At 34.6% G+C, this 24248-nt stretch overlaps 1 protein-coding gene across 1 annotated transcript; it reads left to right on the top strand.

Annotated features, from left to right (window-relative positions):
* Positions 1 to 1010: 1010 nt before the first annotated feature.
* Positions 1011 to 22756, top strand: spata1 (spermatogenesis associated 1). Its single transcript, XM_072914605.1, has 12 exons — positions 1011 to 1084; positions 1153 to 1259; positions 10467 to 10584; positions 10651 to 10704; positions 10774 to 11080; positions 14228 to 14312; positions 18448 to 18493; positions 18558 to 18633; positions 18698 to 18823; positions 20123 to 20295; positions 22222 to 22320; positions 22378 to 22756. Exons 1-12 carry the CDS (start codon positions 1037 to 1039, stop codon positions 22477 to 22479), a joined length of 1341 nt encoding a protein of 446 aa, XP_072770706.1. The 5' UTR covers positions 1011 to 1036; the 3' UTR covers positions 22480 to 22756.
* Positions 22757 to 24248: the final 1492 nt, after the last annotated feature.

Here is a 24248-nt window from a genome sequence, read left to right on the forward strand (position 1 = left end):
CGTGCAACATCCGGGTACTGAGGACGCACTTATGCACTCACGTACTTAAAAGTCATCTTTTTTACAGTCGGAAACATTATTGTCATCTTTTTCTACCTAAACGTCAATATATACCCGCTGCACTGTGCACTTTATACTTCTTATACTTCTACGTACACTGCGCACTTAATTTACTCACCATTTCTGGTGAGTGCAACATCCGGGTACTGAGGACGCACTTATGCACTCACGTACTTAAAAGTCATTTTCTTACAGTCGGAAACTCATCATTATTGTCATCTTTTTCTACCTAAACGTAAGTATATACTCGCTGTGCACTTTATACTTCTTATACTAAGTACACTGCGCACTTAATTACTCACCATTTCTGGTGAGTGCAACATCCGGGTACTAAGGACGCACTTATGCACTCACGTACTTAAAAGTCATCTTTCTTACAGTCGGAAACTCATCATTATTGTCATCTTTTTCTACCTAAACGTAAGTATATACTCGCTGTGCACTTTATACTTCTTATACTAAGTACACTGCGCACTTAATTACTCACCATTTCTGGTGAGTGTAACATCCGGGTACTAAGGACGCACTTATGCACTCACGTACTTAAAAGTCATCTTTCTTACAGTCGGAAACTCATCATTATTGCCATCCTTTTCTACCTAAACGTAAGTATATACCCGCTGTGCACTTTATACTTTTTATACTAAGCACACTGCGCACTTAATTACTCACCATTTCTGGTGAGTGCAACATCCGGGTACCGAGGACGCACTTATGCACTCACGTTCTAAAAAGTGTGGAAGTGCGCGAAATAAAACACAACCAATGACCGCAACGAGTAAACATGTAATGAAATGTATTACTGTAGAAAATGTGAAAATAAATAAACATAATAAATGATTATCCTCATCTTTAGTTGCATCACCATAGCAACCGATGCTGGCAGTCCTTTTAGGGAGGAGGTGGAGTCACAAGTCCACGCCTCCAGCAGCGTGGGAATAACACACACTAGTACTAGTAGGAGTACTTGTAGAAGATGGATCTATCCTGTGAGTCTGCAGATAGAAGACCCATCAGTTGCAAGGTATGGAGTTAATTCATGCTATTATTTTTTATTATTATTATTATTATACTTTTATTTTCTGCCTTCAGTTGTTGGAACTCCACGTTCTCTTGGTGCCAGACGACCATTGGGACGTCAAACTGAATAAAGTGTCTGCAGAGAGCACAGACAGCTTCATCTCCGCTGGATTCATCAGGTCTACTTTCTTGCTGCTCAAGCATTTCTTCTTTTTAAAAGTACTTTGGAAAAATATTCATTTTATTCTTAAATTAAAGTCAGTCATAAAAATGAAAAAAACGGTGGAAAGTAGAGTAGAGTTGTCTGCAGTAATATTACAAGAGTCACAATATTTGAAGAATCAAGTTGGAGTATTGGAAGGTGGAAAAATGACAAAAAGTGTCATATTTCAAAATTAAAGTAGTTTTTTTTTGTTTTTTTTAGAAGAAACTAATTCAGGCCATTTAGGTGAACAATCTGAGAGGTGTACGAATGATGTCATGTTTTTTTTTTAAGACATTTAATCATATAAGGGACGAGGTGCAGTATTTTCAGAATAAAATATTTTTTTCTTTTTAGGAAAAAGTCATAAAATTATGTGTTAAAAACGACCAATATTAAGAGGAAATATCCACAATGTTACCAGAAAATAAAGCAGCAATTTAATTTTAAAAAAAAGTTTTCATTTGGCAAAAGTGTTTCGGAATAAAGTTGTCTTTAAAAAAAAAAAAAAAAAAAAAAGGTCACACTATTAAAATACAATATCTTTTATAAGAAAAAGGCGGCTTATTTTAATAATTGTCTTTTTTGAATGTATTTGAAGTAAAAGTTATTATCCTTCTTAAATTTTTCTAATAAAAAATGTTTTTGCCAAGGTATTTTTCACCATTTAAGTGTAAAATATTGCAGAGGTATTTTTCACCAATTAAGTGTAAAATATTGGTAATTTTTCACCAATTAAGAGCAAAATATTGCAGAGGTATTTTTCACCAATTAAGTGTCAAATATTGGTAATTTTTCACCAGTTAAGAGTCACAATATTTGAAGAATCAAGTTGGAGTATTGGAAGGTGGAAAAATGACAAAAAAGTGTCATATTTCAAAATTAAAGTTTTTTTTTTTTTTTTTTTAGAAGAAACTAATTCAGGCCATTTAGGTGAACAATCTGAGAGGTGTACAAATGATGTCATGTTTTTTTTTTAAAAACATTTAATCATATAAGGGACGAAGGTGCAGTATTTTCAGAATAAAATATTGTTTTCTTTTTAGGAAAAAGTCATAAAATTATGTGTTAAAAATGACCAATATTAAGAGGAAATATTCACAATGTCACCAGAAAATAAAGCAGCAATTTAATTTTAAAAAAAAGTTTTCATTTGGCAAAAGTGTTTCGGAATAAAGTTGTCTTAAAAAAAAAAAAAAAAAAAAAAAAGGTCACAGTATTAAAATACAATATCTTTTACAAGAAAAAGGCGGCTTATTTTAATAATTGTCTTTTTTGAATGTATTTGAAGTAAAAGTTATTATCCTTCTTAAATTTTTCTAATAAAAAATGTTTTTGCCAAGGTATTTTTCACCATTTAAGTGTAAAATATTGCAGAGGTATTTTTCACCAATTAAGTGTAAAATATTGGTAATTTTTCACCAATTAAGAGTAAAATATTGCAGAGGTATTTTTCACCAATTAAGTGTAAAATATTGGTAATTTTTCACCAATTAAGAGTCACAATATTTGAAGAATCAAGTTGGAGTATTGGAAGGTGGAAAACAGACAAAAAAGTGTCAAATTTCAAAATTAAAGTTTTTTTTTTTTTTTTAGAAGAAACTAATTCGGGCCATTTAGGTGAACAATCTGAGAGGTGTACAAATAATGTCATGTTTTTTAAAAGACATTTAATCATATAAAGGGACGAGGTGCAGTATTTTCAGAATAAAATATTTTTTTCTTTTTAGGAAAAAGTCATAAAATTATGTGTTAAAAACGACCAATATTAAGAGGAAATATTCACAATGTTACCAGAAAAATAAAGCAGCAATTTAATAAAAAAAAAAAGTTTTCATTTGGCAAAAGTGTTTCGGAATAAAGTTGTCTTAAAAAAAAAAAAAAAGGTCACAGTATTAAAATACAATATATTTTATAAGAAAAAGGCGCCTTATTTTAATAATTGTCTTTTTAGAATGTATTTGAAGTAAAAGTTATTATCCTTCTTAAATTTTTCTAATAAAAAATGTTTTTGCCAAGGTATTTTTCACCAATTAAGTGTAAAATATTGGTAATTTTTCACCAATTAAGAGTAAAATATTGCAGAGGTATTTTTCACCAATTAAGTGTAAAATATTGGTAATTTTTCACCAATTAAGAGTCACAATATTTGAAGAATCAAGTTGGGAGTATTGGAAGGTGGAAAAATGACAAAAAAGTGTCATATTTCAAAATTAAAGTTGTTGGGGTTTTTTTTAGAAGAAACTAATTCAGGCCATTTAGGTGAACAATCTGAGAGGTGTACGAATGATGTCATGTTTTTTTAAAGACATTTAATCATATAAGGGACGAGGTGCAGTATTTTCAGAATAAAAGATTTTTTTCTTTTTAGGAAAAAGTCATAAAATTATGTGTTAAAAACGACCAATATTAAGAGGAAATATCCACAATGTTACCAGAAAATAAAGCAGCAATTTAATTTAAAAAAAAAAGTTTTCATTTGGCAAAAGTGTTTCGGAATAAAGTTGTCTTAAAAAAAAAAAGAAAAAAGGTCACAGTATTAAAATACAATATCTTTTACAAGAAAAAGGCGGCTTATTTTAATAATTGTCTTTTTTGAATGTATTTGAAGTAAAAGTTATTATCCTTCTTAAATTTTTCTAATAAAAAATGTTTTTGCCAAGGTATTTTTCACCATTTAAGTGTAAAATATTGCAGAGGTATTTTTCACCAATTAAGTGTAAAATATTGGTAATTTTTCACCAATTAAGAGTAAAATATTGCAGAGGTATTTTTCACCAATTAAGTGTAAAATATTGGTAATTTTTCACCAATTAAGAGTCACAATATTTGAAGAATCAAGTTGGAGTATTGGAAGGTGGAAAAATGACAAAAAGTGTCATATTTCAAAATTAAAGTATTTTTTTTTTTTTGAAGAAACTAATTCAGGCCATTTAGGTGAACAATCTGAGAGGTGTACAAATGATGTCATGTTTTTTTTAAAGACATTTAATCATATAAGGGACGAGGTGCAGTATTTTCAGAATACATTTTTTTTTTCTTTTTAGGAAAAAGTCATAAAATTATGTGTTAAAAACGACCAATATTAAGAGGAAATATCCACAATGTTACCAGAAAATAAAGCAGCAATTTAATTTAAAAAAAAAAGTTTTCATTTGGCAAAAGTGTTTCGGAATAAAGTTGTCTTAAAAAAAAAAAGAAAAAAGGTCACAGTATTAAAATACAATATCTTTTACAAGAAAAAGGCGGCTTATTTTAATAATTGTCTTTTTTGAATGTATTTGAAGTAAAAGTTATTATCCTTCTTAAATTTTTCTAATAAAAAATGTTTTTGCCAAGGTATTTTTCACCATTTAAGTGTAAAATATTGCAGAGGTATTTTTCACCAATTAAGTGTAAAATATTGGTAATTTTTCACCAATTAAGAGTAAAATATTGCAGAGGTATTTTTCACCAATTAAGTGTAAAATATTGGTAATTTTTCACCAATTAAGAGTCACAATATTTGAAGAATCAAGTTGGAGTATTGGAAGGTGGAAAACAGACAAAAAAGTGTCAAATTTCAAAATTAAAGTTTTTTTTTTTTTTTTAGAAGAAACTAATTCGGGCCATTTAGGTGAACAATCTGAGAGGTGTACAAATAATGTCATGTTTTTTAAAAGACATTTAATCATATAAAGGGACGAGGTGCAGTATTTTCAGAATAAAATATTTTTTTCTTTTTAGGAAAAAGTCATAAAATTATGTGTTAAAAACGACCAATATTAAGAGGAAATATTCACAATGTTACCAGAAAAATAAAGCAGCAATTTAATAAAAAAAAAAAGTTTTCATTTGGCAAAAGTGTTTCGGAATAAAGTTGTCTTAAAAAAAAAAAAAAAGGTCACAGTATTAAAATACAATATATTTTATAAGAAAAAGGCGCCTTATTTTAATAATTGTCTTTTTAGAATGTATTTGAAGTAAAAGTTATTATCCTTCTTAAATTTTTCTAATAAAAAATGTTTTTGCCAAGGTATTTTTCACCAATTAAGTGTAAAATATTGGTAATTTTTCACCAATTAAGAGTAAAATATTGCAGAGGTATTTTTCACCAATTAAGTGTAAAATATTGGTAATTTTTCACCAATTAAGAGTCACAATATTTGAAGAATCAAGTTGGGAGTATTGGAAGGTGGAAAAATGACAAAAAAGTGTCATATTTCAAAATTAAAGTTGTTGGGGTTTTTTTTAGAAGAAACTAATTCAGGCCATTTAGGTGAACAATCTGAGAGGTGTACGAATGATGTCATGTTTTTTTAAAGACATTTAATCATATAAGGGACGAGGTGCAGTATTTTCAGAATAAAAGATTTTTTTCTTTTTAGGAAAAAGTCATAAAATTATGTGTTAAAAACGACCAATATTAAGAGGAAATATCCACAATGTTACCAGAAAATAAAGCAGCAATTTAATTTAAAAAAAAAAGTTTTCATTTGGCAAAAGTGTTTCGGAATAAAGTTGTCTTAAAAGAAAAAAGGTCACAGTATTAAAATACAATATCTTTTACAAGAAAAAGGCGGCTTATTTTAATAATTGTCTTTTTTGAATGTATTTGAAGTAAAAGTTATTATCCTTCTTAAATTTTTCTAATAAAAAATGTTTTTGCCAAGGTATTTTTCACCATTTAAGTGTAAAATATTGCAGAGGTATTTTTCACCAATTAAGTGTAAAATATTGGTAATTTTTCACCAATTAAGAGTAAAATATTGCAGAGGTATTTTTCACCAATTAAGTGTAAAATATTGGTAATTTTTCACCAATTAAGAGTCACAATATTTGAAGAATCAAGTTGGAGTATTGGAAGGTGGAAAAATGACAAAAAGTGTCATATTTCAAAATTAAAGTATTTTTTTTTTTTTGAAGAAACTAATTCAGGCCATTTAGGTGAACAATCTGAGAGGTGTACAAATGATGTCATGTTTTTTTTAAAGACATTTAATCATATAAGGGACGAGGTGCAGTATTTTCAGAATACATTTTTTTTTTCTTTTTAGGAAAAAGTCATAAAATTATGTGTTAAAAACGACCAATATTAAGAGGAAATATCCACAATGTTACCAGAAAATAAAGCAGCAATTTAATTTAAAAAAAAAAGTTTTCATTTGGCAAAAGTGTTTCGGAATAAAGTTGTCTTAAAAAAAAAAAGAAAAAAGGTCACAGTATTAAAATACAATATCTTTTACAAGAAAAAGGCGGCTTATTTTAATAATTGTCTTTTTTGAATGTATTTGAAGTAAAAGTTATTATCCTTCTTAAATTTTTCTAATAAAAAATGTTTTTGCCAAGGTATTTTTCACCATTTAAGTGTCAAATATTGCAGAGGTATTTTTCACCAATTAAGTGTAAAATATTGGTAATTTTTCACCAATTAAGAGTCACAATATTTGAAGAGAGTATTGGAAGGTGGAAAAAAGACAAACAAGTGTCAAATTTCAAAATTAAAGTTTTATTATTATTTTTTTTTAGAAGAAACTAATTCAGGCCATTTAGGTGAACAATCTGAGAGGTGTACAAATGATGTCATGATTTTTTTAAGACATTTAATCATATAAGGGACGAAGGTGCATTATTTTCAGAATAAAATATGTTTTTCTTTTTAGGAAAAAGTCATAAAATTATGTGTTAAAAACGACCAATATTAAGAGGAAATATTCACAATGTCACCAGAAAATAAGCAGCAATTTAATTAAAAAAAAGAAAAAAGTTTTCATTTGGCAAAAGTAAGTGTTTTGGAATAAAGTTGTCTTAGGAAAAAAAAAAGAATAGAAAAAAAAGGCAGAGTATTAAAATACAATATTTTTTAGAGGAAAAGGGCGGCTTATTTGTCATTTTTAATTGTATTTGAAGTAAAAGTTATTATCCATCTTAAATTTTTGTAATAAAAAATGTTTTTGCCGAGGTATTTTTCACCAATTAATTGTAAAATATTGCACAGGTATTTTTCACCAATTAAGTGTAAAATATTGCAAAGGTATTTTTCACCAATTAAGTGTAAAATAGTGCACAGGTATTTTTCACCAATTAAGTGTAAAATAGTGCACAGAGTCTTGTTCACGAGTGGGGGAAGAGTTGATCGTGAGATCGACAGGCGGATCGGTGCGGCGTCTTCAGTAATGCGGACGCTGTATCGATCCGTTGTGGTGAAGAAGGAGCTGAGCCGGAAGGCAAAGCTCTCGATTTACCGGTCGATCTACGTTCCCATCCTCACCTATGGTCAAGAGCTTTGGGTCATGACCGAAAGGACAAGATCGCGGGTACAAGCGGCCGAAATGAGTTTCCTCCGCCGAGTGGCGGGGCTCTCCCTTAGAGATAGGGTGAGAAGCTCTGTCATTCGGGAGGAGCTCAAAGTAAAGCCGCTGCTCCTCCACATCGAGAGGAGCCAGATGAGGTGGTTCGGGCATCTGGTCAGGATGCCACCCGAACGCCTCCCTAGGAAGGTGTTTCGGGCACGTCCGACCGGTAGGAGGCCACGGGGAAGACCCAGGACACGCTGGGAAGACTATCTCTCCCGGCTGGCCTGGGAACGCCTCGGGATCCCCCGGGAGGAGCTGGACGAAGTGGCTGGGGAGAGGGAAGTCTGGGCTTCCCTGCTTAAGCTGCTGCCCCCGCGACCCGACCTCGGATAAGCGGAAGAAGATGGATGGATGGATGGATAGTGCACAGATATTTTTTCACCAATTAAGTGTAAAATAGTGCACAGATATTTTTCACCAATTAAGTGTAAAATAGTGCACAGGTATTTTTCACCAATTAAGTGTAAAATAGTGCACATATATTTTTCACCAATTAAGTGTAAAATAGTGCAGAGGTATTTTTCACCAATTAAGTGTAAAATAGTGCACAGGTATTTTTCACCAATTAAGTGTAAAATATTGCACAGGTATTATTCACCAATTAAGTGTAAAATATTGCACAGGTATTATTCACCAATTAAGTGTAAAATATTGCAAAGGTATTTTTCACCAATTAAGTGTAAAATATTGCAAAGGTATTTTTCACCAATTAAGTGTAAAATATTGCACAGGTATTATTCACCAATTAAGTGTAAAATATTGCAAAGGTATTTTTCACCAATTAAGTGTAAAATAGTGCACAGGTATTTTTCACCAATTAAGTGTAAAATAGTGCACAGGTATTTTTCACCAATTAAGTGTAAAATATTGCACAGGTATTATTCACCAATTAAGTGTAAAATATTGCACAGGTATTATTCACCAATTAAGTGTAAAATATTGCAAAGGTATTTTTCACCAATTAAGTGTAAAATATTGAAAATGTATTTTTCACCAATTAAGTGTAAAATATTGCACAGGTATTATTCACCAATTAAGTGTAAATTATTGCACAGGTATTATTCACCAATTAAGTGTAAAATATTGCAAAGGTATTTTTCACCAATTAAGTGTAAAATAGTGCACAGGTATTTTTCACCAATTAAGTGTAAAATAGTGCACAGATATTTTTCACCAATTAAGTGTAAAATAGTGCACAGATATTTTTCACCAATTAAGTGTAAAATAGTGCACAGATATTTTTCACCAATTAAGTGTAAAATAGTGCACAGGTATTTTTCACCAATTAAGTGTAAAATAGTGCAGAGGTATTTTTCACCAATTAAGTGTAAAATATTACACAGGTATTATTCACCAATTAAGTGTAAAATATTGCAAAGGTATTTTTCACCAATTAAGTGTAAAATAGTGCACAGGTATTTTTCACCAATTAAGTGTAAAATAGTGCACAGATATTTTTTCACCAATTAAGTGTAAAATAGTGCACAGATATTTTTCACCAATTAAGTGTAAAATAGTGCACAGGTATTTTTCACCAATTAAGTGTAAAATAGTGCACATATATTTTTCACCAATTAAGTGTAAAATAGTGCAGAGGTATTTTTCACCAATTAAGTGTAAAATAGTGCACAGGTATTTTTCACCAATTAAGTGTAAAATATTGCACAGGTATTATTCACCAATTAAGTGTAAAATATTGCACAGGTATTATTCACCAATTAAGTGTAAAATATTGCAAAGGTATTTTTCACCAATTAAGTGTAAAATATTGCAAAGGTATTTTTCACCAATTAAGTGTAAAATATTGCACAGGTATTATTCACCAATTAAGTGTAAAATATTGCAAAGGTATTTTTCACCAATTAAGTGTAAAATATTGAAAAGGTATTTTTCACCAATTAAGTGTAAAATATTGCACAGGTACTATTCACCAATTAAGTGTAAAATATTGCAAAGGTATTTTTCACCAATTAAGTGTAAAATAGTGCACAGGTATTTTTCACCAATTAAGTGTAAAATAGTGCACAGATATTTTTCACCAATTAAGTGTAAAATAGTGCACAGATATTTTTCACCAATTAAGTGTAAAATAGTGCACATGTATTTTTCACCAATTAAGTGTAAAATAGTGTACATATATTTTTCACCAATTAAGTGTAAAATAGTGCAGAGGTATTTTTCACCAATTAAGTGTAAAATAGTGCACAGGTATTTTTCACCAATTAAGTGTAAAATATTGCACATGTATTATTCACCAATTAAGTGTAAAATATTGCACAGGTATTATTCACCAATTAAGTGTAAAATATTGCAAAGGTATTTTTCACCAATTAAGTGTAAAATAGTGCACAGGTATTTTTCACCAATTAAGTGTAAAATATTGCACAGGTATTATTCACCAATTAAGTGTAAAATATTGCAAAGGTATTTTTCACCAATTAAGTGTAAAATAGTGCACAGGTATTTTTCACCAATTAAGTGTAAATTATTGCACAGGTATTTTTCACCAATTAAGTGTAAAATAGTTCACAGGTATTTTTCACCCATTAAGTGTAAAATAGTGCAGAGGTATTTTTCACCAATTAAGTGTAAAATAGTTATATTAGAAGCTCATAAAATGTGATTACATTTGAAGAAAAATGATGCAACAAGGCAAGAATAACACATTATTTCAAAATATTTAGACATTTTTCATGTAATAGTACCTGTATATAAGTCTTGCGAAATTTCAGAATAAAAGTCTCTTTTTGTTTGGAAAACAGGTAATAGTTACAAGAATAAAGTTGTAATGTCTGAGTCCCATGATGAGGTTGTAAAAGTCATTGATGTATTTTTTGTTTGGAGGTCAGAGTTCATCCTGAGGTCAGCCTGAAAGCTCTGAGGACTGACCTTGTGGATCTTCTGGGCTCAGAAAGAAGCGCGGACAAGTTCTGCTTCCTGAAATGTGTCGGTCGCAGTCTGGCCTTGGTAAGTCGGCGAAAAAGGCGGCCGGTGATTGGCCGACAGCGGTCACATGTTTGTCTGCTGTGACAGGTGAGAAGCAAGCAGGAGAAGGAAGTGAAAGTGAAAACGTTCGCTCCGCCTTACGTACGTACAACCTGCGCACCAAGAGTGGTCAGAGTGCACGCTGCTGATTGCACAAATTGTTGTCGGCAGGCCGAGCAGCCCGAACTTTATCTCCTTCCTGTTGTGGACAACGACTTTTCTCACTCGCTCAGTCCTGCCTCCCCGGTGACCTTTGACCCCCACAAGACCTGGAGCTCGCCAGAGGAGACGCTTAGATTCCCACATCAGGCTCCGCCCACCTGCAGCCTGGAGGAGGAGGAGGAGGACTTCAGCTCCTCTGAGGAAGAGGAAGGGCAGGCTGAGGATGAAGATGAAAGTGGGTGTGGCAAGAGGAGCGAGTGGGAGGAGTCAGGACAAAGGAACCAAAGGACAAGTGGACCACTTTTACACAATAAAGGTGAAATTATTCATAATTCTGAAATATATTCAGATATTTACTTTATAAGACAATTTATACATCAAATTTAGATTTGATTGTATTTTTTAAATAAACAGCAATATTATTTTTATCAGTAAAAATATTTCAGATAAATAAATGACTTGCTGTATAGCAACTATGGCGACATATTTGCTGCCATCTTGTGGCTAATGTGAGTAATGACCCTTGAAAGTACTTCGGAATAATATCACAGCATTTAGAGTCCAACTTTCACATACTCTTAATAACCAATTATATGAATTACTTACTTGGTCAACAGCCATACAGGTCACACTGAGGGTGGCCGTATAAACAACTTTAACACTGTTACAAATATGCGCCACACTGTGAACCCACACCAAACAAGAATGACAAACACATTTCGGGAGAACATCCGCACCGTAACACAACAGAACAAATACCCAGAACCCCTTGCAGCACTAACTCTTCCGGGATGCTACAATATACACCCCCGCTACCACCAAACCCCGCCCACCTCAACTATTGATGTGGTATGTAAACATATTGATGTGGTATGTAAACATATTGATGTGATATGTAAACATATTGATGTGGTATGTAAACATATTGATGTGGTATGTAAACATATTGATGTGATATGTAAACATATTGATGTGATATGTAAACATATTGATGTGGTATGTAAACATATTGATGTGGTATGTAAACATTGATGTGATATGTAAACATATTGATGTGATATGTAAACATATTGATGTGATATGTAAACATATTGATGTGATATGTAAACATATTGATGTGATATGTAAACATATTGATGTGATATGTAAACATATTGATGTGGTATGTAAACATATTGATGTGATATGTAAACATATTGATGTGGTATGTAAACATATTGATGTGATATGTAAACATATTGATGTGATATGTAAACATATTGATGTGGTATGTAAACATATTGATGTGGTATGTAAACATATTGATGTGGTATGTAAACATATTGATGTGATATGTAAACATATTGATGTGGTATGTAAACATATTGATGTGATATGTAAACATATTGATGTGGTATGTAAACATATTGATGTGGTATGTAAACATATTGATGTGGTATGTAAACATATTGATGTGATATGTAAACATATTGATGTGATATGTAAACATATTGATGTGGTATGTAAACATATTGATGTGGTATGTAAACATATTGATGTGATATGTAAACATATTGATGTGATATGTAAACATATTGATGTGATATGTAAACATATTGATGTGATATGTAAACATATTGATGTGATATGTAAATATATTGATGTGATATGTAAACATATTGATGTGATATGTAAACATATTGATGTGGTATGTAAACATATTGATGTGGTATGTAAACATATTGATGTGATATGTAAACATATTGATGTGATATGTAAACATATTGATGTGGTATGTAAACATATTGATGTGATATGTAAACATATTGATGTGGTATGTAAACATATTGATGTGATATGTAAACATATTGATGTGATATGTAAACATATTGATGTGATATGTAAACATATTGATGTGGTATGTAAACATATTGATGTGATATGTAAACATATTGATGTGATATGTAAATATATTGATGTGATATGTAAACATATTGATGTGGTATGTAAACATATTGATGTGATATGTAAACATATTGATGTGATATGTAAACATATTGATGTGGTATGTAAACATATTGATGTGGTATGTAAATATATTGATGTGGTATGTAAACATATTGATGTGATATGTAAACATATTGATGTGATATGTAAACATATTGATGTGGTATGTAAACATATTGATGTGATATGTAAACATATTGATGTGGTATGTAAACATATTGATGTGATATGTAAACATATTGATGTGGTATGTAAACACATTGATGTGATATGTAAACACATTGATGTGATATGTAAACACATTGATGTGGTATGTAAACACATTGATGTGGTATGTAAACATATTGATGTGGTATGTAAACATATTGATGTGGTATGTAAACATATTGATGTGATATGTAAACATATTGATATGGTATGTAAACATATTGATGTGGTATGTAAACATATTGATGTGATATGTAAACATATTGATGTGATATGTAAACACATTGATGTGATATGTAAACACATTGATGTGGTATGTAAACACATTGATGTGGTATGTAAACATATTGATGTGGTATGTAAACATATTGATGTGGTATGTAAACATATTGATGTGATATGTAAACATATTGATGTGATATGTAAACATATTGATGTGATATGTAAACATATTGATGTGGTATGTAAACATATTGATGTGGTATGTAAACACATTGATGTGATATGTAAACATATTGATGTGGTATGTAAACATATTGATGTGGTATGTAAACACATTGATGTGATATGTAAACACATTGATGTGGTATGTAAACACATTGATGTGGTATGTAAACACATTGATGTGGTATGTAAACATATTGATGTGGTATGTAAACATATTGATGTGATATGTAAACATATTGATGTGATATGTAAACATATTGATGTGGTATGTAAACATATTGATGTGGTATGTAAACATATTGATGTGATATGTAAACATATTGATGTGGTATGTAAACATATTGATGTGATATGTAAACATATTGATGTGATATGTAAACATATTGATGTGGTATGTAAACATATTGATGTGGTATGTAAACATATTGATGTGATATGTAAACATATTGATGTGATATGTAAACATATTGATGTGGTATGTAAACATATTGATGTGATATGTAAACATATTGATGTGATATGTAAACATATTGATGTGATATGTAAACATATTGATGTGGTATGTAAACATATTGATGTGATATGTAAACATATTGATGTGATATGTAAACATATTGATGTGGTATGTAAACATATTGATGTGGTATGTAAACATATTGATGTGGTATGTAAACATATTGATGTGGTATGTAAACATATTGATGTGATATGTAAACATATTGATGTGGTATGTAAACATATTGATGTGGTATGTAAACATATTGATGTGGTATGTAAACATATTGATGTGATATGTAAACAACAATGTGTGTGTGTGCATCAGTGAAAGAGGAAGAAAAGTGCAGGAAGAAGAAGAAAGTTCAGCAAAAAGCAAGCAGAGATCAAGTGGAGGAAACACCTGCACACAGGTGATATCATACTCCCTTAGTATCATCACCTCTTGCTTCTTCTGTATCATCACATGCTGCTTCTTCTGTATCATCACATGCTACATCTTCTGTATCATCACATACTACATCTTCTGTATCATCACGTTACATCTTCTGTATCATCACATGCTGCTTCTTCTGTATCATCGCATGCTGCTCTTCCGTATCATCACCTGCTACATCTTCTGTATCATCGCATGCTGCTTCTTCTGTATCATCACCTGCTACATCTTCTGTATCATCGCATGCTACATCTTCTGTATCATCGCATGCTACATCTTCTGTATCATCGCATGCTGCTTCTTCTGTATCATCGCATGCTGCTCTTCTGTATCATCACCTGCTACATCTTCTGTATCATCGCATGCTACATCTTCTGTATCATCACCTGTTGCTTCTTCTGTATCATCACATGCTGCTTCTTCTGTATCATCACCTGCTGCTTTTTCTGTATCACATGCTGCTTTTTCTGTATCATCACCTGCTGCTTCTTCTGTATCATCACCTGCTGCTTCTTCTGTATCATCCCATGTTGCATCTTCTGTATCATCACCTGTTGCTTCTTCTGTATCATCACCTGCTGCTTCTGTATCATCACCTGTTACATCTTTCGTATCATCACCTGCTGCTTCTTCTGTATCATCACATGTTACATCTTCCGTATCATCACATGCTGCTTCTTCTGTATCATCACATGCTGCTTCTTCTGTATCATCACCTGCTGCTTCTTCTGTATCATCACCTGCTGCTTCTTCTGTATCATCACATGTTGCATCTTCTGTATCATCACCTGTTGCTTCTTCTGTATCATCACCTGCTGCTTCTGTATCATCACCTGTTACATCTTTCGTATCATCACCTGCTGCTTCTTCTGTATCATCACATGTTACATCTTCCGTATCATCACATGCTGCTTCTTCTGTATCATCACATGCTGCTTCTTCTGTATCATCACATGCTACATCTTCTGTATCATCAAATGCTGCTTCTTCTGTATCATCACCTGTTGCTTCTTCTGTATCATCACCTGCTACAGCTCATGTATCATCACCTGTTGCTTCTTCTGTATCATTACATGCTGCTTCTTCTGTATCATCACATGCTACATCTTCTGTATCATCACCTGTTGCTTCTCCTGTATCATCACCTGTTGCTTCTTCTGTATCATCACATGCTGCTTCTTCTGTATCATCACCTGTTGCTTCTTCTGCATCATCACCTGTTGCTTCTTCTGTATCATCACCTGCTGCTTCTTCTGTATCATCCCATGTTGCATCTTCTGTATCATCACCTGTTGCTTCTTCTGTATCATCACCTGCTGCTTCTTCTGTATCATCACGTTACATCTTTCGTATCATCACCTGCTGCTTCTTCTGTATCATCACATGTTACATCTTCCGTATCATCACATGCTGCTTCTTCTGTATCATCACATGCTGCTTCTTCTGTATCATCACCTGCTGCTTCTTCTGTATCATCACCTGCTGCTTCTTCTGTATCATCACATGTTGCATCTTCTGTATCATCACCTGTTGCTTCTCCTGTATCATCACCTGCTGCTTCTGTATCATCACCTGTTACATCTTTCGTATCATCACCTGCTGCTTCTTCTGTATCATCACATGTTACATCTTCCGTATCATCACATGCTGCTTCTTCTGTATCATCACATGCTGCTTCTTCTGTATCATCACATGCTACATCTTCTGTATCATCAAATGCTGCTTCTTCTGTATCATCACCTGTTGCTTCTTCTGTATCATCACCTGCTACAGCTCATGTATCATCACCTGTTGCTTCTTCTGTATCATCACCTGCTACAGCTCATGTATCATCACCTGTTGCTTCTTCTGTATCATTACATGCTGCTTCTTCTGTATCATCACATGCTACATCTTCTGTATCATCACCTGTTGCTTCTCCTGTATCATCACCTGTTGCTTCTTCTGTATCATCACATGCTGCTTCTTCTGCATCATCACCTGTTGCTTCTTCTGTATCATCACCTGCTGCTTCTTCTGTATCATCCCATGTTGCATCTTCTGTATCATCACCTGTTGCTTCTTCTGTATCATCACCTGCTGCTTCTTCTGTATCATCACATGTTACATCTTTCGTATCATCACCTGCTGCTTCTTCTGTATCATCACATGTTACATCTTCCGTATCATCACATGCTGCTTCTTCTGTATCATCACATGCTGCTTCTTCTGTATCATCACCTGCTGCTTCTTCTGTATCATCACCTGCTGCTTCTTCTGTATCATCACATGTTGCATCTTCTGTATCATCACCTGTTGCTTCTCCTGTATCATCACCTGCTGCTTCTGTATCATCACCTGTTACATCTTTCGTATCATCACCTGCTGCTTCTTCTGTATCATCACATGTTACATCTTCCGTATCATCACATGCTGCTTCTTCTGTATCATCACATGCTGCTTCTTCTGTATCATCACATGCTACATCTTCTGTATCATCAAATGCTGCTTCTTCTGTATCATCACCTGTTGCTTCTTCTGTATCATCACCTGCTACAGCTCATGTATCATCACCTGTTGCTTCTTCTGTATCATTACATGCTGCTTCTTCTGTATCATCACATGCTACATCTTCTGTATCATCACCTGTTGCTTCTCCTGTATCATCACCTGTTGCTTCTTCTGTATCATCACATGCTGCTTCTTCTGTATCATCACCTGTTGCTTCTTCTGCATCATCACCTGTTGCTTCTTCTGTATCATCACATGCTACATCTTCTGTATCATCACCTGCTGCTTCTTCTGTATCATCACCTGCTACATCTTCTGTATCATCACATGCTACATCTTCTGTATCATCGCATGCTGCTTCTTCTGTATTATCACCTGCTACATCTTCTGTATCATCACATGCTACATCTTCTGTATCATCACCTGTTGCTTCTTCTGTATCATCACATGCTACATCTTCTGTATCATCGCATGCTGCTTCTTCTGTATCATCACCTGTTGCTTCTTCTGTATCATCACCTGCTGCTTCTTCTGTATCATCACATGCTGCTTCTTCTGTATCATCACATGCTGCTTCTTCTGTATCATCACATGTTGCATCTTCTGTATCATCACATGCTACCTCTTCTATATCATCACCTGTTGCTTCTTCTGTATCATCACCTGCTACATCTCCTGTATCATCACCTGTTGCTTCTCCTGTATCATCACCTGTTGCTTCTTCTGTATCATCACCTGCTACAGCTCATGTATCATCACCTGTTGCTTCTTCTGTATCATCACATGCTACATCTTCTGTATCATCACATGCTGCTTCTTCTGTATCATCACATGCTACATCTTCTGTATCATCACCTGTTGCATCTTCTGTATCATCACATGCTGCTTCTTCTGTATCATCACCTGTTGCTTCTTCTGCATCATCACCTGTTGCTTCTTCTGTATCATCACATGCTACATCTTCTGTATCATCACCTGCTGCTTCTTCTGTATCATCACCTGCTACATCTTCTGTATCATCACATGCTACATCTTCTGTATCATCGCATGCTGCTTCTTCTGTATTATCACCTGCTACATCTTCTGTATCATCACATGCTACATCTTCTGTATCATCACATGCTGCATCTTCTGTATCATCACATGCTACATCTCCTGTATCATCACTTGTTGCTTCTTCTGTATCAACACCTGTTACATCTCCTGTATCATCACTTGTTGCTTCTTCTGTATCATCACCTGCTACATCTTCCGTATCATCACCTGCTGCTTCTTCTGTATCATCACATGCTACATCTCCTGTGTCATCACTTGTTGCTTCTTCTGTATCATCACCTGCTACATCTTCCGTATCATCACATGCTGCTTCTTCTGTATCATCACATGCTGCTTCTTCTGTATCACCTGCTACATCTTCCGTATCATCACATGCTGCTTCTTCTGTATCATCACATGCTACATCTTCCGTATCATCACCTGCTGCTTCTTCTGTATCATCACCTGTTACATCTTCTGTATCATCGCATGCTTCTTCTTCTGTATCATCACATGTTGCTTCTTGTGGTATCTTCACCTGCTGCCTGTGATGATATAGTTGTAATGGTATCCGTGTGCTGGTGCAGGCTGGGGAAGACATCAGAAGTGCACAGGTGTAAGACAACAAGTGTGGTAATGAGCAACATTCCAAAGGTACATGTGTCACATGAAGACTCAATGTTGTGTTTGTGTGAAGGCCACTGAAGGCTCCATGGTGTTATCCACTTCTCCTCCTCCGGGTCTGGACCTGACCATGACCATCCATAGCACCAGTAGGTGGGGAGAAAGGACACAGGTGACACAGACGTGACTTTTCAAAGGTCTTGTGTCCTTCAGGAGACCAAGTGATGGAGGAGATCAGGCTGGTGAAGGAAGCAAGGAAGCAGTTGGAGTGGAGGAGACAAGAGCTGCTCAGGAAAGGAAAAGACTTACTGGCCCAGAACAGACATCGCAGGAACCAAGGTGGCTGAAAAGAAGTCTTGATTAGTAGTGGTCTTAAAACACATCCTTGAGGAACTCCATTCTTAATTGTCACATATTGACTTTATTGAGTGAAGAAGTAAACATGACCTGTAAAAAAGGAATATACAGTGGGTGTAATTAGTAGTCACATATTGACCTTATTGAGTGAAGAAGTAAACATCCATCCATTTTCTACTGCTTGTCCCTTAACATGACCTATAAAAAAGGAATATACGAAAATTATTAAATGTTTTACTATTTATTTAATTGCAGCCATTTGCTAAATGGCAGTGGTGCCATTTAGTTTTTCATTGTCCCATTTACTCTCTGTAAAGCACCAGTTCCATTGGCAGCAAAACAGGCCCAGAGCATAATACTACCACCACCATGCTTGACGGTAGGAATGGTGTTCATGGGATTAAAGGCCTCACCTTTTCTCCTCCAAACATATTGCTGGGTATTGTGGCCAAACAGCTCCATTTTTGTTTCATCTGACATCACATGGACAAAGATAAGACCTTCTGGAGGAAAGTTGTGTGGTCAGATGAAACAAAAATGTACCTTTTTGGCCACAATACCCAGCAATATGTTTGGAGGAGAAAAGGTGAGGCCTTTAATCCCAGGAACATCATTCCTACCGTGAAGCATGGTGGTGTTAGTATTATGCTCTGGGCCTGTTTTGTGTGTGGACAATGTTGAAGAAACAAGTCCATGTCAGAAAACCAACAAATTTAGGTGAACTGCACTAATTTTGTCAAGAGTGGTCAAAAATTCAAGCAGATGGCTACCAAAAGTGTCTTATTGCAGGTAAACTTGCCAAGTGACATGTAAGCAAATATTAACATTGCTGTATGTATACTTTTGACCCAGTACATTTGCTCACATATTCAGTAGACCCATAATAACTGAAAACTGAAAACAAAATGATCATTTGTAAAAAGGATTAAGACTTAAGTTAATGACCAAAAAAGTTTTCCCTTAAATTAATAAAATGTTTCTGATATATTATAAAAGTCATTAACTATACAATTAAATAAGGTAAAATAGGTCAAATATTTTTCTGCTGTAGTAAATAGAAAAAGTTAAATATTTTAACATTTTCATTTGTTTAGTAAACAAATTTAAAAAATAAATGTAGAAATAATTGTGTATTTAATGACATCATTGAAAAAAAAGAAAAAAGTACAGTATATATATGAATGATTATTTCCCTTGGAATGTTTCGTAGGTAGTTTAAGTTCCTTTAAACATTATTGGCGGTATTTTCACTAATGTTTTTTTCTTTTGTGACTCCACAAGCTCGTGACAGCTGGAAAAAGAAGTATTTTGATACCAAGAAGGCCACAGCGCCGTTAGAAGAGGCTCTGAAGAGCGTGCGACAAGACCTGGAGACCTTTTACAACCAAGTCCTTCATCAGCTGCACGCTCGGGAGAGCAGGAGCAAGCCACAGAAACATGGATGCTCTGAAAAGGTACATCCATTAGTAGTAGTCACTGAAAAGGTACATCCATTAGTAGTAGTCACTGAAAAGGTACATCCATTAGTAGTAGTCACTGAAAAGGTACATCCATTAGTAGTAGTCACTGAAAAGGTACATCCATTAGTAGTAGTCACTGAAAAGGTACATCCATTAGTAGTAGTCACTGAAAAGGTACATCCATTAGTAGTAGTCACTGAAAAGGTACATCCATTAGTAGTAGTCCCTGAAAAGGTACATCCATTAGTAGTAGTCACTGAAAAGGTACATCCATTATTAGGAGTCACTGAAAAGGTACATCCATTATTAGGAGTCACTGAAAAGGTACATGCATTGGTAGTAGTCACTGAAAAGGTACATGCATTATTAGTAGTCCCTGAAAAGGTACATCCATTAGTACTAGTCACTGAAAAGGTACATCCATTATTAGTAGTCCCTGAAAAGGTACACACATTATTAGTAGTCCCTGAAAAGGTACACACATTATTAGTAGTCCCTGAAAAGGTACATCCATTAGTAGTAGTCACTGAAAAGGTACATCCATTAGTAGTAGTCACTGAAAAGGTACATCCATTAGTAGTAGTCACTGAAAAGGTACATCCATTAGTAGTAGTCACTGAAAAGGTACATCCATTAGTAGTAGTCACTGAAAAGGTACACGCATGAGTAGTAGTCACTGAAAAGCTACATCCATTATTAGTAGTCACTGAAAAGGTACATCCATTAGTAGTAGTACCTGAAAAGGTACATCCATTAGTAGTAGTCACTGAAAAGGTACATCCATTAGTAGTAGTCAATGAAAAGGTACATCCATTATTAGTAGTCACTGAAAAGGTACATCCATTATTAGTACCGTAGTCACTGAAAAGGTACATCCATTAGTAGTAGTCACTGAAAAGGTACACGCATGAGTAGTAGTCACTGAAAAGGTACATCCATTAGTAGTAGTCACTGAAAAGGTACATCCATTATTAGTAGTCACTGAAAAGGTACATCCATTAGTAGTAGTCACTGAAAAGGTACATCCATTAGTAGTAGTCACTGAAAAGGTACATCCATTAGTAGTAGTCACTGAAAAGGTACATCCATTATTAGTAGTCCCTGAAAAGGTACATCCATTATTAGTAGTCACTGAAAAGGTACATCCATTAGTATTAGTCACTGAAAAGGTACATCCATTAGTAGTAGTCAAGGAGGTCCTGATTCACTTGAAATGTAGCGTACCATAAGAGTTAGTGCTGCAAGGGGTTCTGTGTATTTGTCCTGTTGTGTTTATGTTGTGTTACGGTGCGGATGTTCTCTCGAAATGTGTGTTTGTCATTCTTGTTTGGTGTGGGTTCACAGTGTGGCGCATATTTGTAACAGTGTTAAAGTTGTTTATACGCCCACCCTCAGTGTGACCTGTATGGCTGTTGACCAACTATGCCTTGCATTCACTTGTGTGTGTGAAAAGCCGTAGATATTATGTGACTGGGCCGGCACGCAAAGGCAGTGCCTTCAAGGTTTATTGGCGCTCTGTACTTCTCCCTACGTCCGTGTACACAACAGCGTTTTAAAAAGTCATACATTTTACTTTTTGAAACCGATACCAATATTTTTGAAACCGATACCGATAATTTCCGATATTACATTTTAAAGCATTTATCGGCCGATAATATCGGAAGTCCCGATATTATCGACCATCTCTAGTTATAACAACTACTTCTCAATAGAAAGTAGAAGTATGTATTCATCTTATCACAGTCTGCTCTGGGTTTGAACAAATCATGATATCATCTGTAAAAATCTCTGTCTGAGTTCTTTGAAACCCTTTTTTTTGTTCGCTAGAATGACCCATATATTGGAGTTAAAGGGTGATATCGGCGCTGATAATGGTTTGATGTCTAATGTTTGCAAGTATTTCTCTGGCCAACCTTTCAGAACGAGCTCATCATTCAGATCCTGAGCGAGAGCCACGAGATGGAGGACATGAAGAGGCAGGTGGAGGACGCCAAGATGAAGCTGCTGACGGAGATGAAGGTAAGACTTGGCAGCAGGTGTCACGGGTGACGTGTGAACAACGTTGTTGTGCCGCAGCTGAGGAAACAGGCTGCCACTGAGCTGAGGGGCCTGAAGGCGGAGCTGGCCCAGAAGAAGAGTCAGTCCTGCCATCTTGGGCCTGTGGCATCTCCAAGATAAGTCCAAGTAGCCACGCGTGGAGCTGTTGGATCCTGACAGCACATCAAATGAAACCACCGCCGTCTGGTGGAGTTATTTTCAACGACATTAGGAGGTTGCCTACAGCCACAGTTCATAATGTCTTTTTTTTCTGATGATTCAGCAGTTTTTAAAAAATATGAAGTTAAGGGTGAACTGCACTTTGTGGGGTATTTTTTCTATAAATCGCAATCCTTATGTAAGACAAGAACACGTTTCTTTTTTTTTTTTATGCATTCTAACTCATAAATAAACGTTAGCAAGAGTCAGCTAACAATGGAGCCGATGGGAGTTACTCTATTCCGCCAATAAAGCACTTAATGAAGGTTTTTAGAATTGTATTTTTTAAGTGGTTCATTTTAAGCATACATTCATTTCACAGGCGCATCATTCGCTTTTCCTTCGACAACACTACTAATCATGGCAGACTTCATGAGACCAAAAAAAGACTACTTTGGGACACACTTTTAGTCAAACACTAAGCATGTAGCACTGTTGCTAACTGCTAAACAAGATATACAAACTATCAACATAATAAAACAATCACTTACTGTACAATGTCTGCTCTCACCGGGATGTTTATATCTTCCCGTTAGGATGGAGAATTAATCATAATCCTTACGCAGGTACAGAAAAATAAAAGGTGCCACAAACGAGCGTCTTTTTGTGTCTCTCTCGCCAAGTTATATGTCAAAGTTGACCAACTTGCGGGTTTATGTCCACAACCTTCTACTATCCAAGTGAGAGGCATGATTTGTAATCTCAAATTGACTCAGAGGCCATGCAGCCGCTCAATATGTCAATATAGCAGCATAGCTACTTAGCTCTCTGTGATCACAGCGCCGCTAAAAGTAGTTTCTCTGCATTAGCGCTTTTGACAAGCATATCACTAATACTTGTTAATATTGAGGTCACCACAAGTAAATGGAGTATTGTTGGTGGTTTTACAGGATTTTTTGATGGCTTAATGGGCGGAATAGTGTACTCCCATTGTTAACTACCTCTTACTTGCCATATTTTACTAGTTGGAAAGCATAAAATCATTGTTAGCCACCTCGTACGTGCCATATTTTACTAGTTTACTAGTCGGGCGGTATAGCTCGGTTGGTAGAGTGGCCGTGCCAGCAACTTGACGGTTCAAGGTTCGATCCCCGCTTCCGCCATCCTAGTCACTGCCGTTGTGTCCTTGGGCAAGACACTTTACCCACCTGCTCCCAGTGCCACCTACACTGGTTTAAATGTAACTTAGATATTGGGTTTCACTATGTAAAAGCGCTTTGAGTCACTAGAGAAAAGTGCTATATAAATATATAATTTACTTCACTAGTTGGAATGCATAAATCAGTGTTAGCCACCTCTTACTTGCCATATTTTACTAGTTAGAATGCATGGTATCATTGTTAGCCACCTTGTAATTGCCATATTTTACTAGTTAGAATGCATGGTATCATTGTTAGCCACCTCATACTTGCCATATTTCACTAGTTGGAATGCATAAAATCAGTGTTAGCCACCTCATACTTGCCATATTTTACTAGTTAGAATGCATGGTATCATTGTTAGCCACCTTGTACTTGCCATATTTTACTAGTTGGAATGCATAAAATCAGTGTTAGCCACCTCGTACTTTCCATATTTTACTATTTGCAATGCATAAATCATTGTTAGCCATCTCGTACTTGCCATATTTTTCTAGTTGGAAAGCATAAAATCATTGTTAGCCACCTCGTACTTGCCATATTTTACTAGTT

Source organism: Nerophis lumbriciformis, linkage group LG14 (assembly GCF_033978685.3).
Source record: "Nerophis lumbriciformis linkage group LG14, RoL_Nlum_v2.1, whole genome shotgun sequence".
Taxonomy (NCBI): Eukaryota; Metazoa; Chordata; class Actinopteri; order Syngnathiformes; family Syngnathidae; genus Nerophis; species Nerophis lumbriciformis.

Excerpts from the sequence above, each read along its gene's own strand:
- spata1 (XM_072914605.1), top strand. The coding sequence starts at position 1,037 with ATGGATCTATCCTGTGAGTCTGCAGATAGAAGACCCATCAGTTGCAAG. Across the intron at positions 10,585-10,650 it reads TCGGTCGCAGTCTGGCCTTG|GTGAGAAGCAAGCAGGAGAA; the intron begins GTAAGTCGGCGA and ends CTGCTGTGACAG. Across the intron at positions 10,705-10,773 it reads AAACGTTCGCTCCGCCTTAC|GCCGAGCAGCCCGAACTTTA; the intron begins GTACGTACAACC and ends TGTTGTCGGCAG.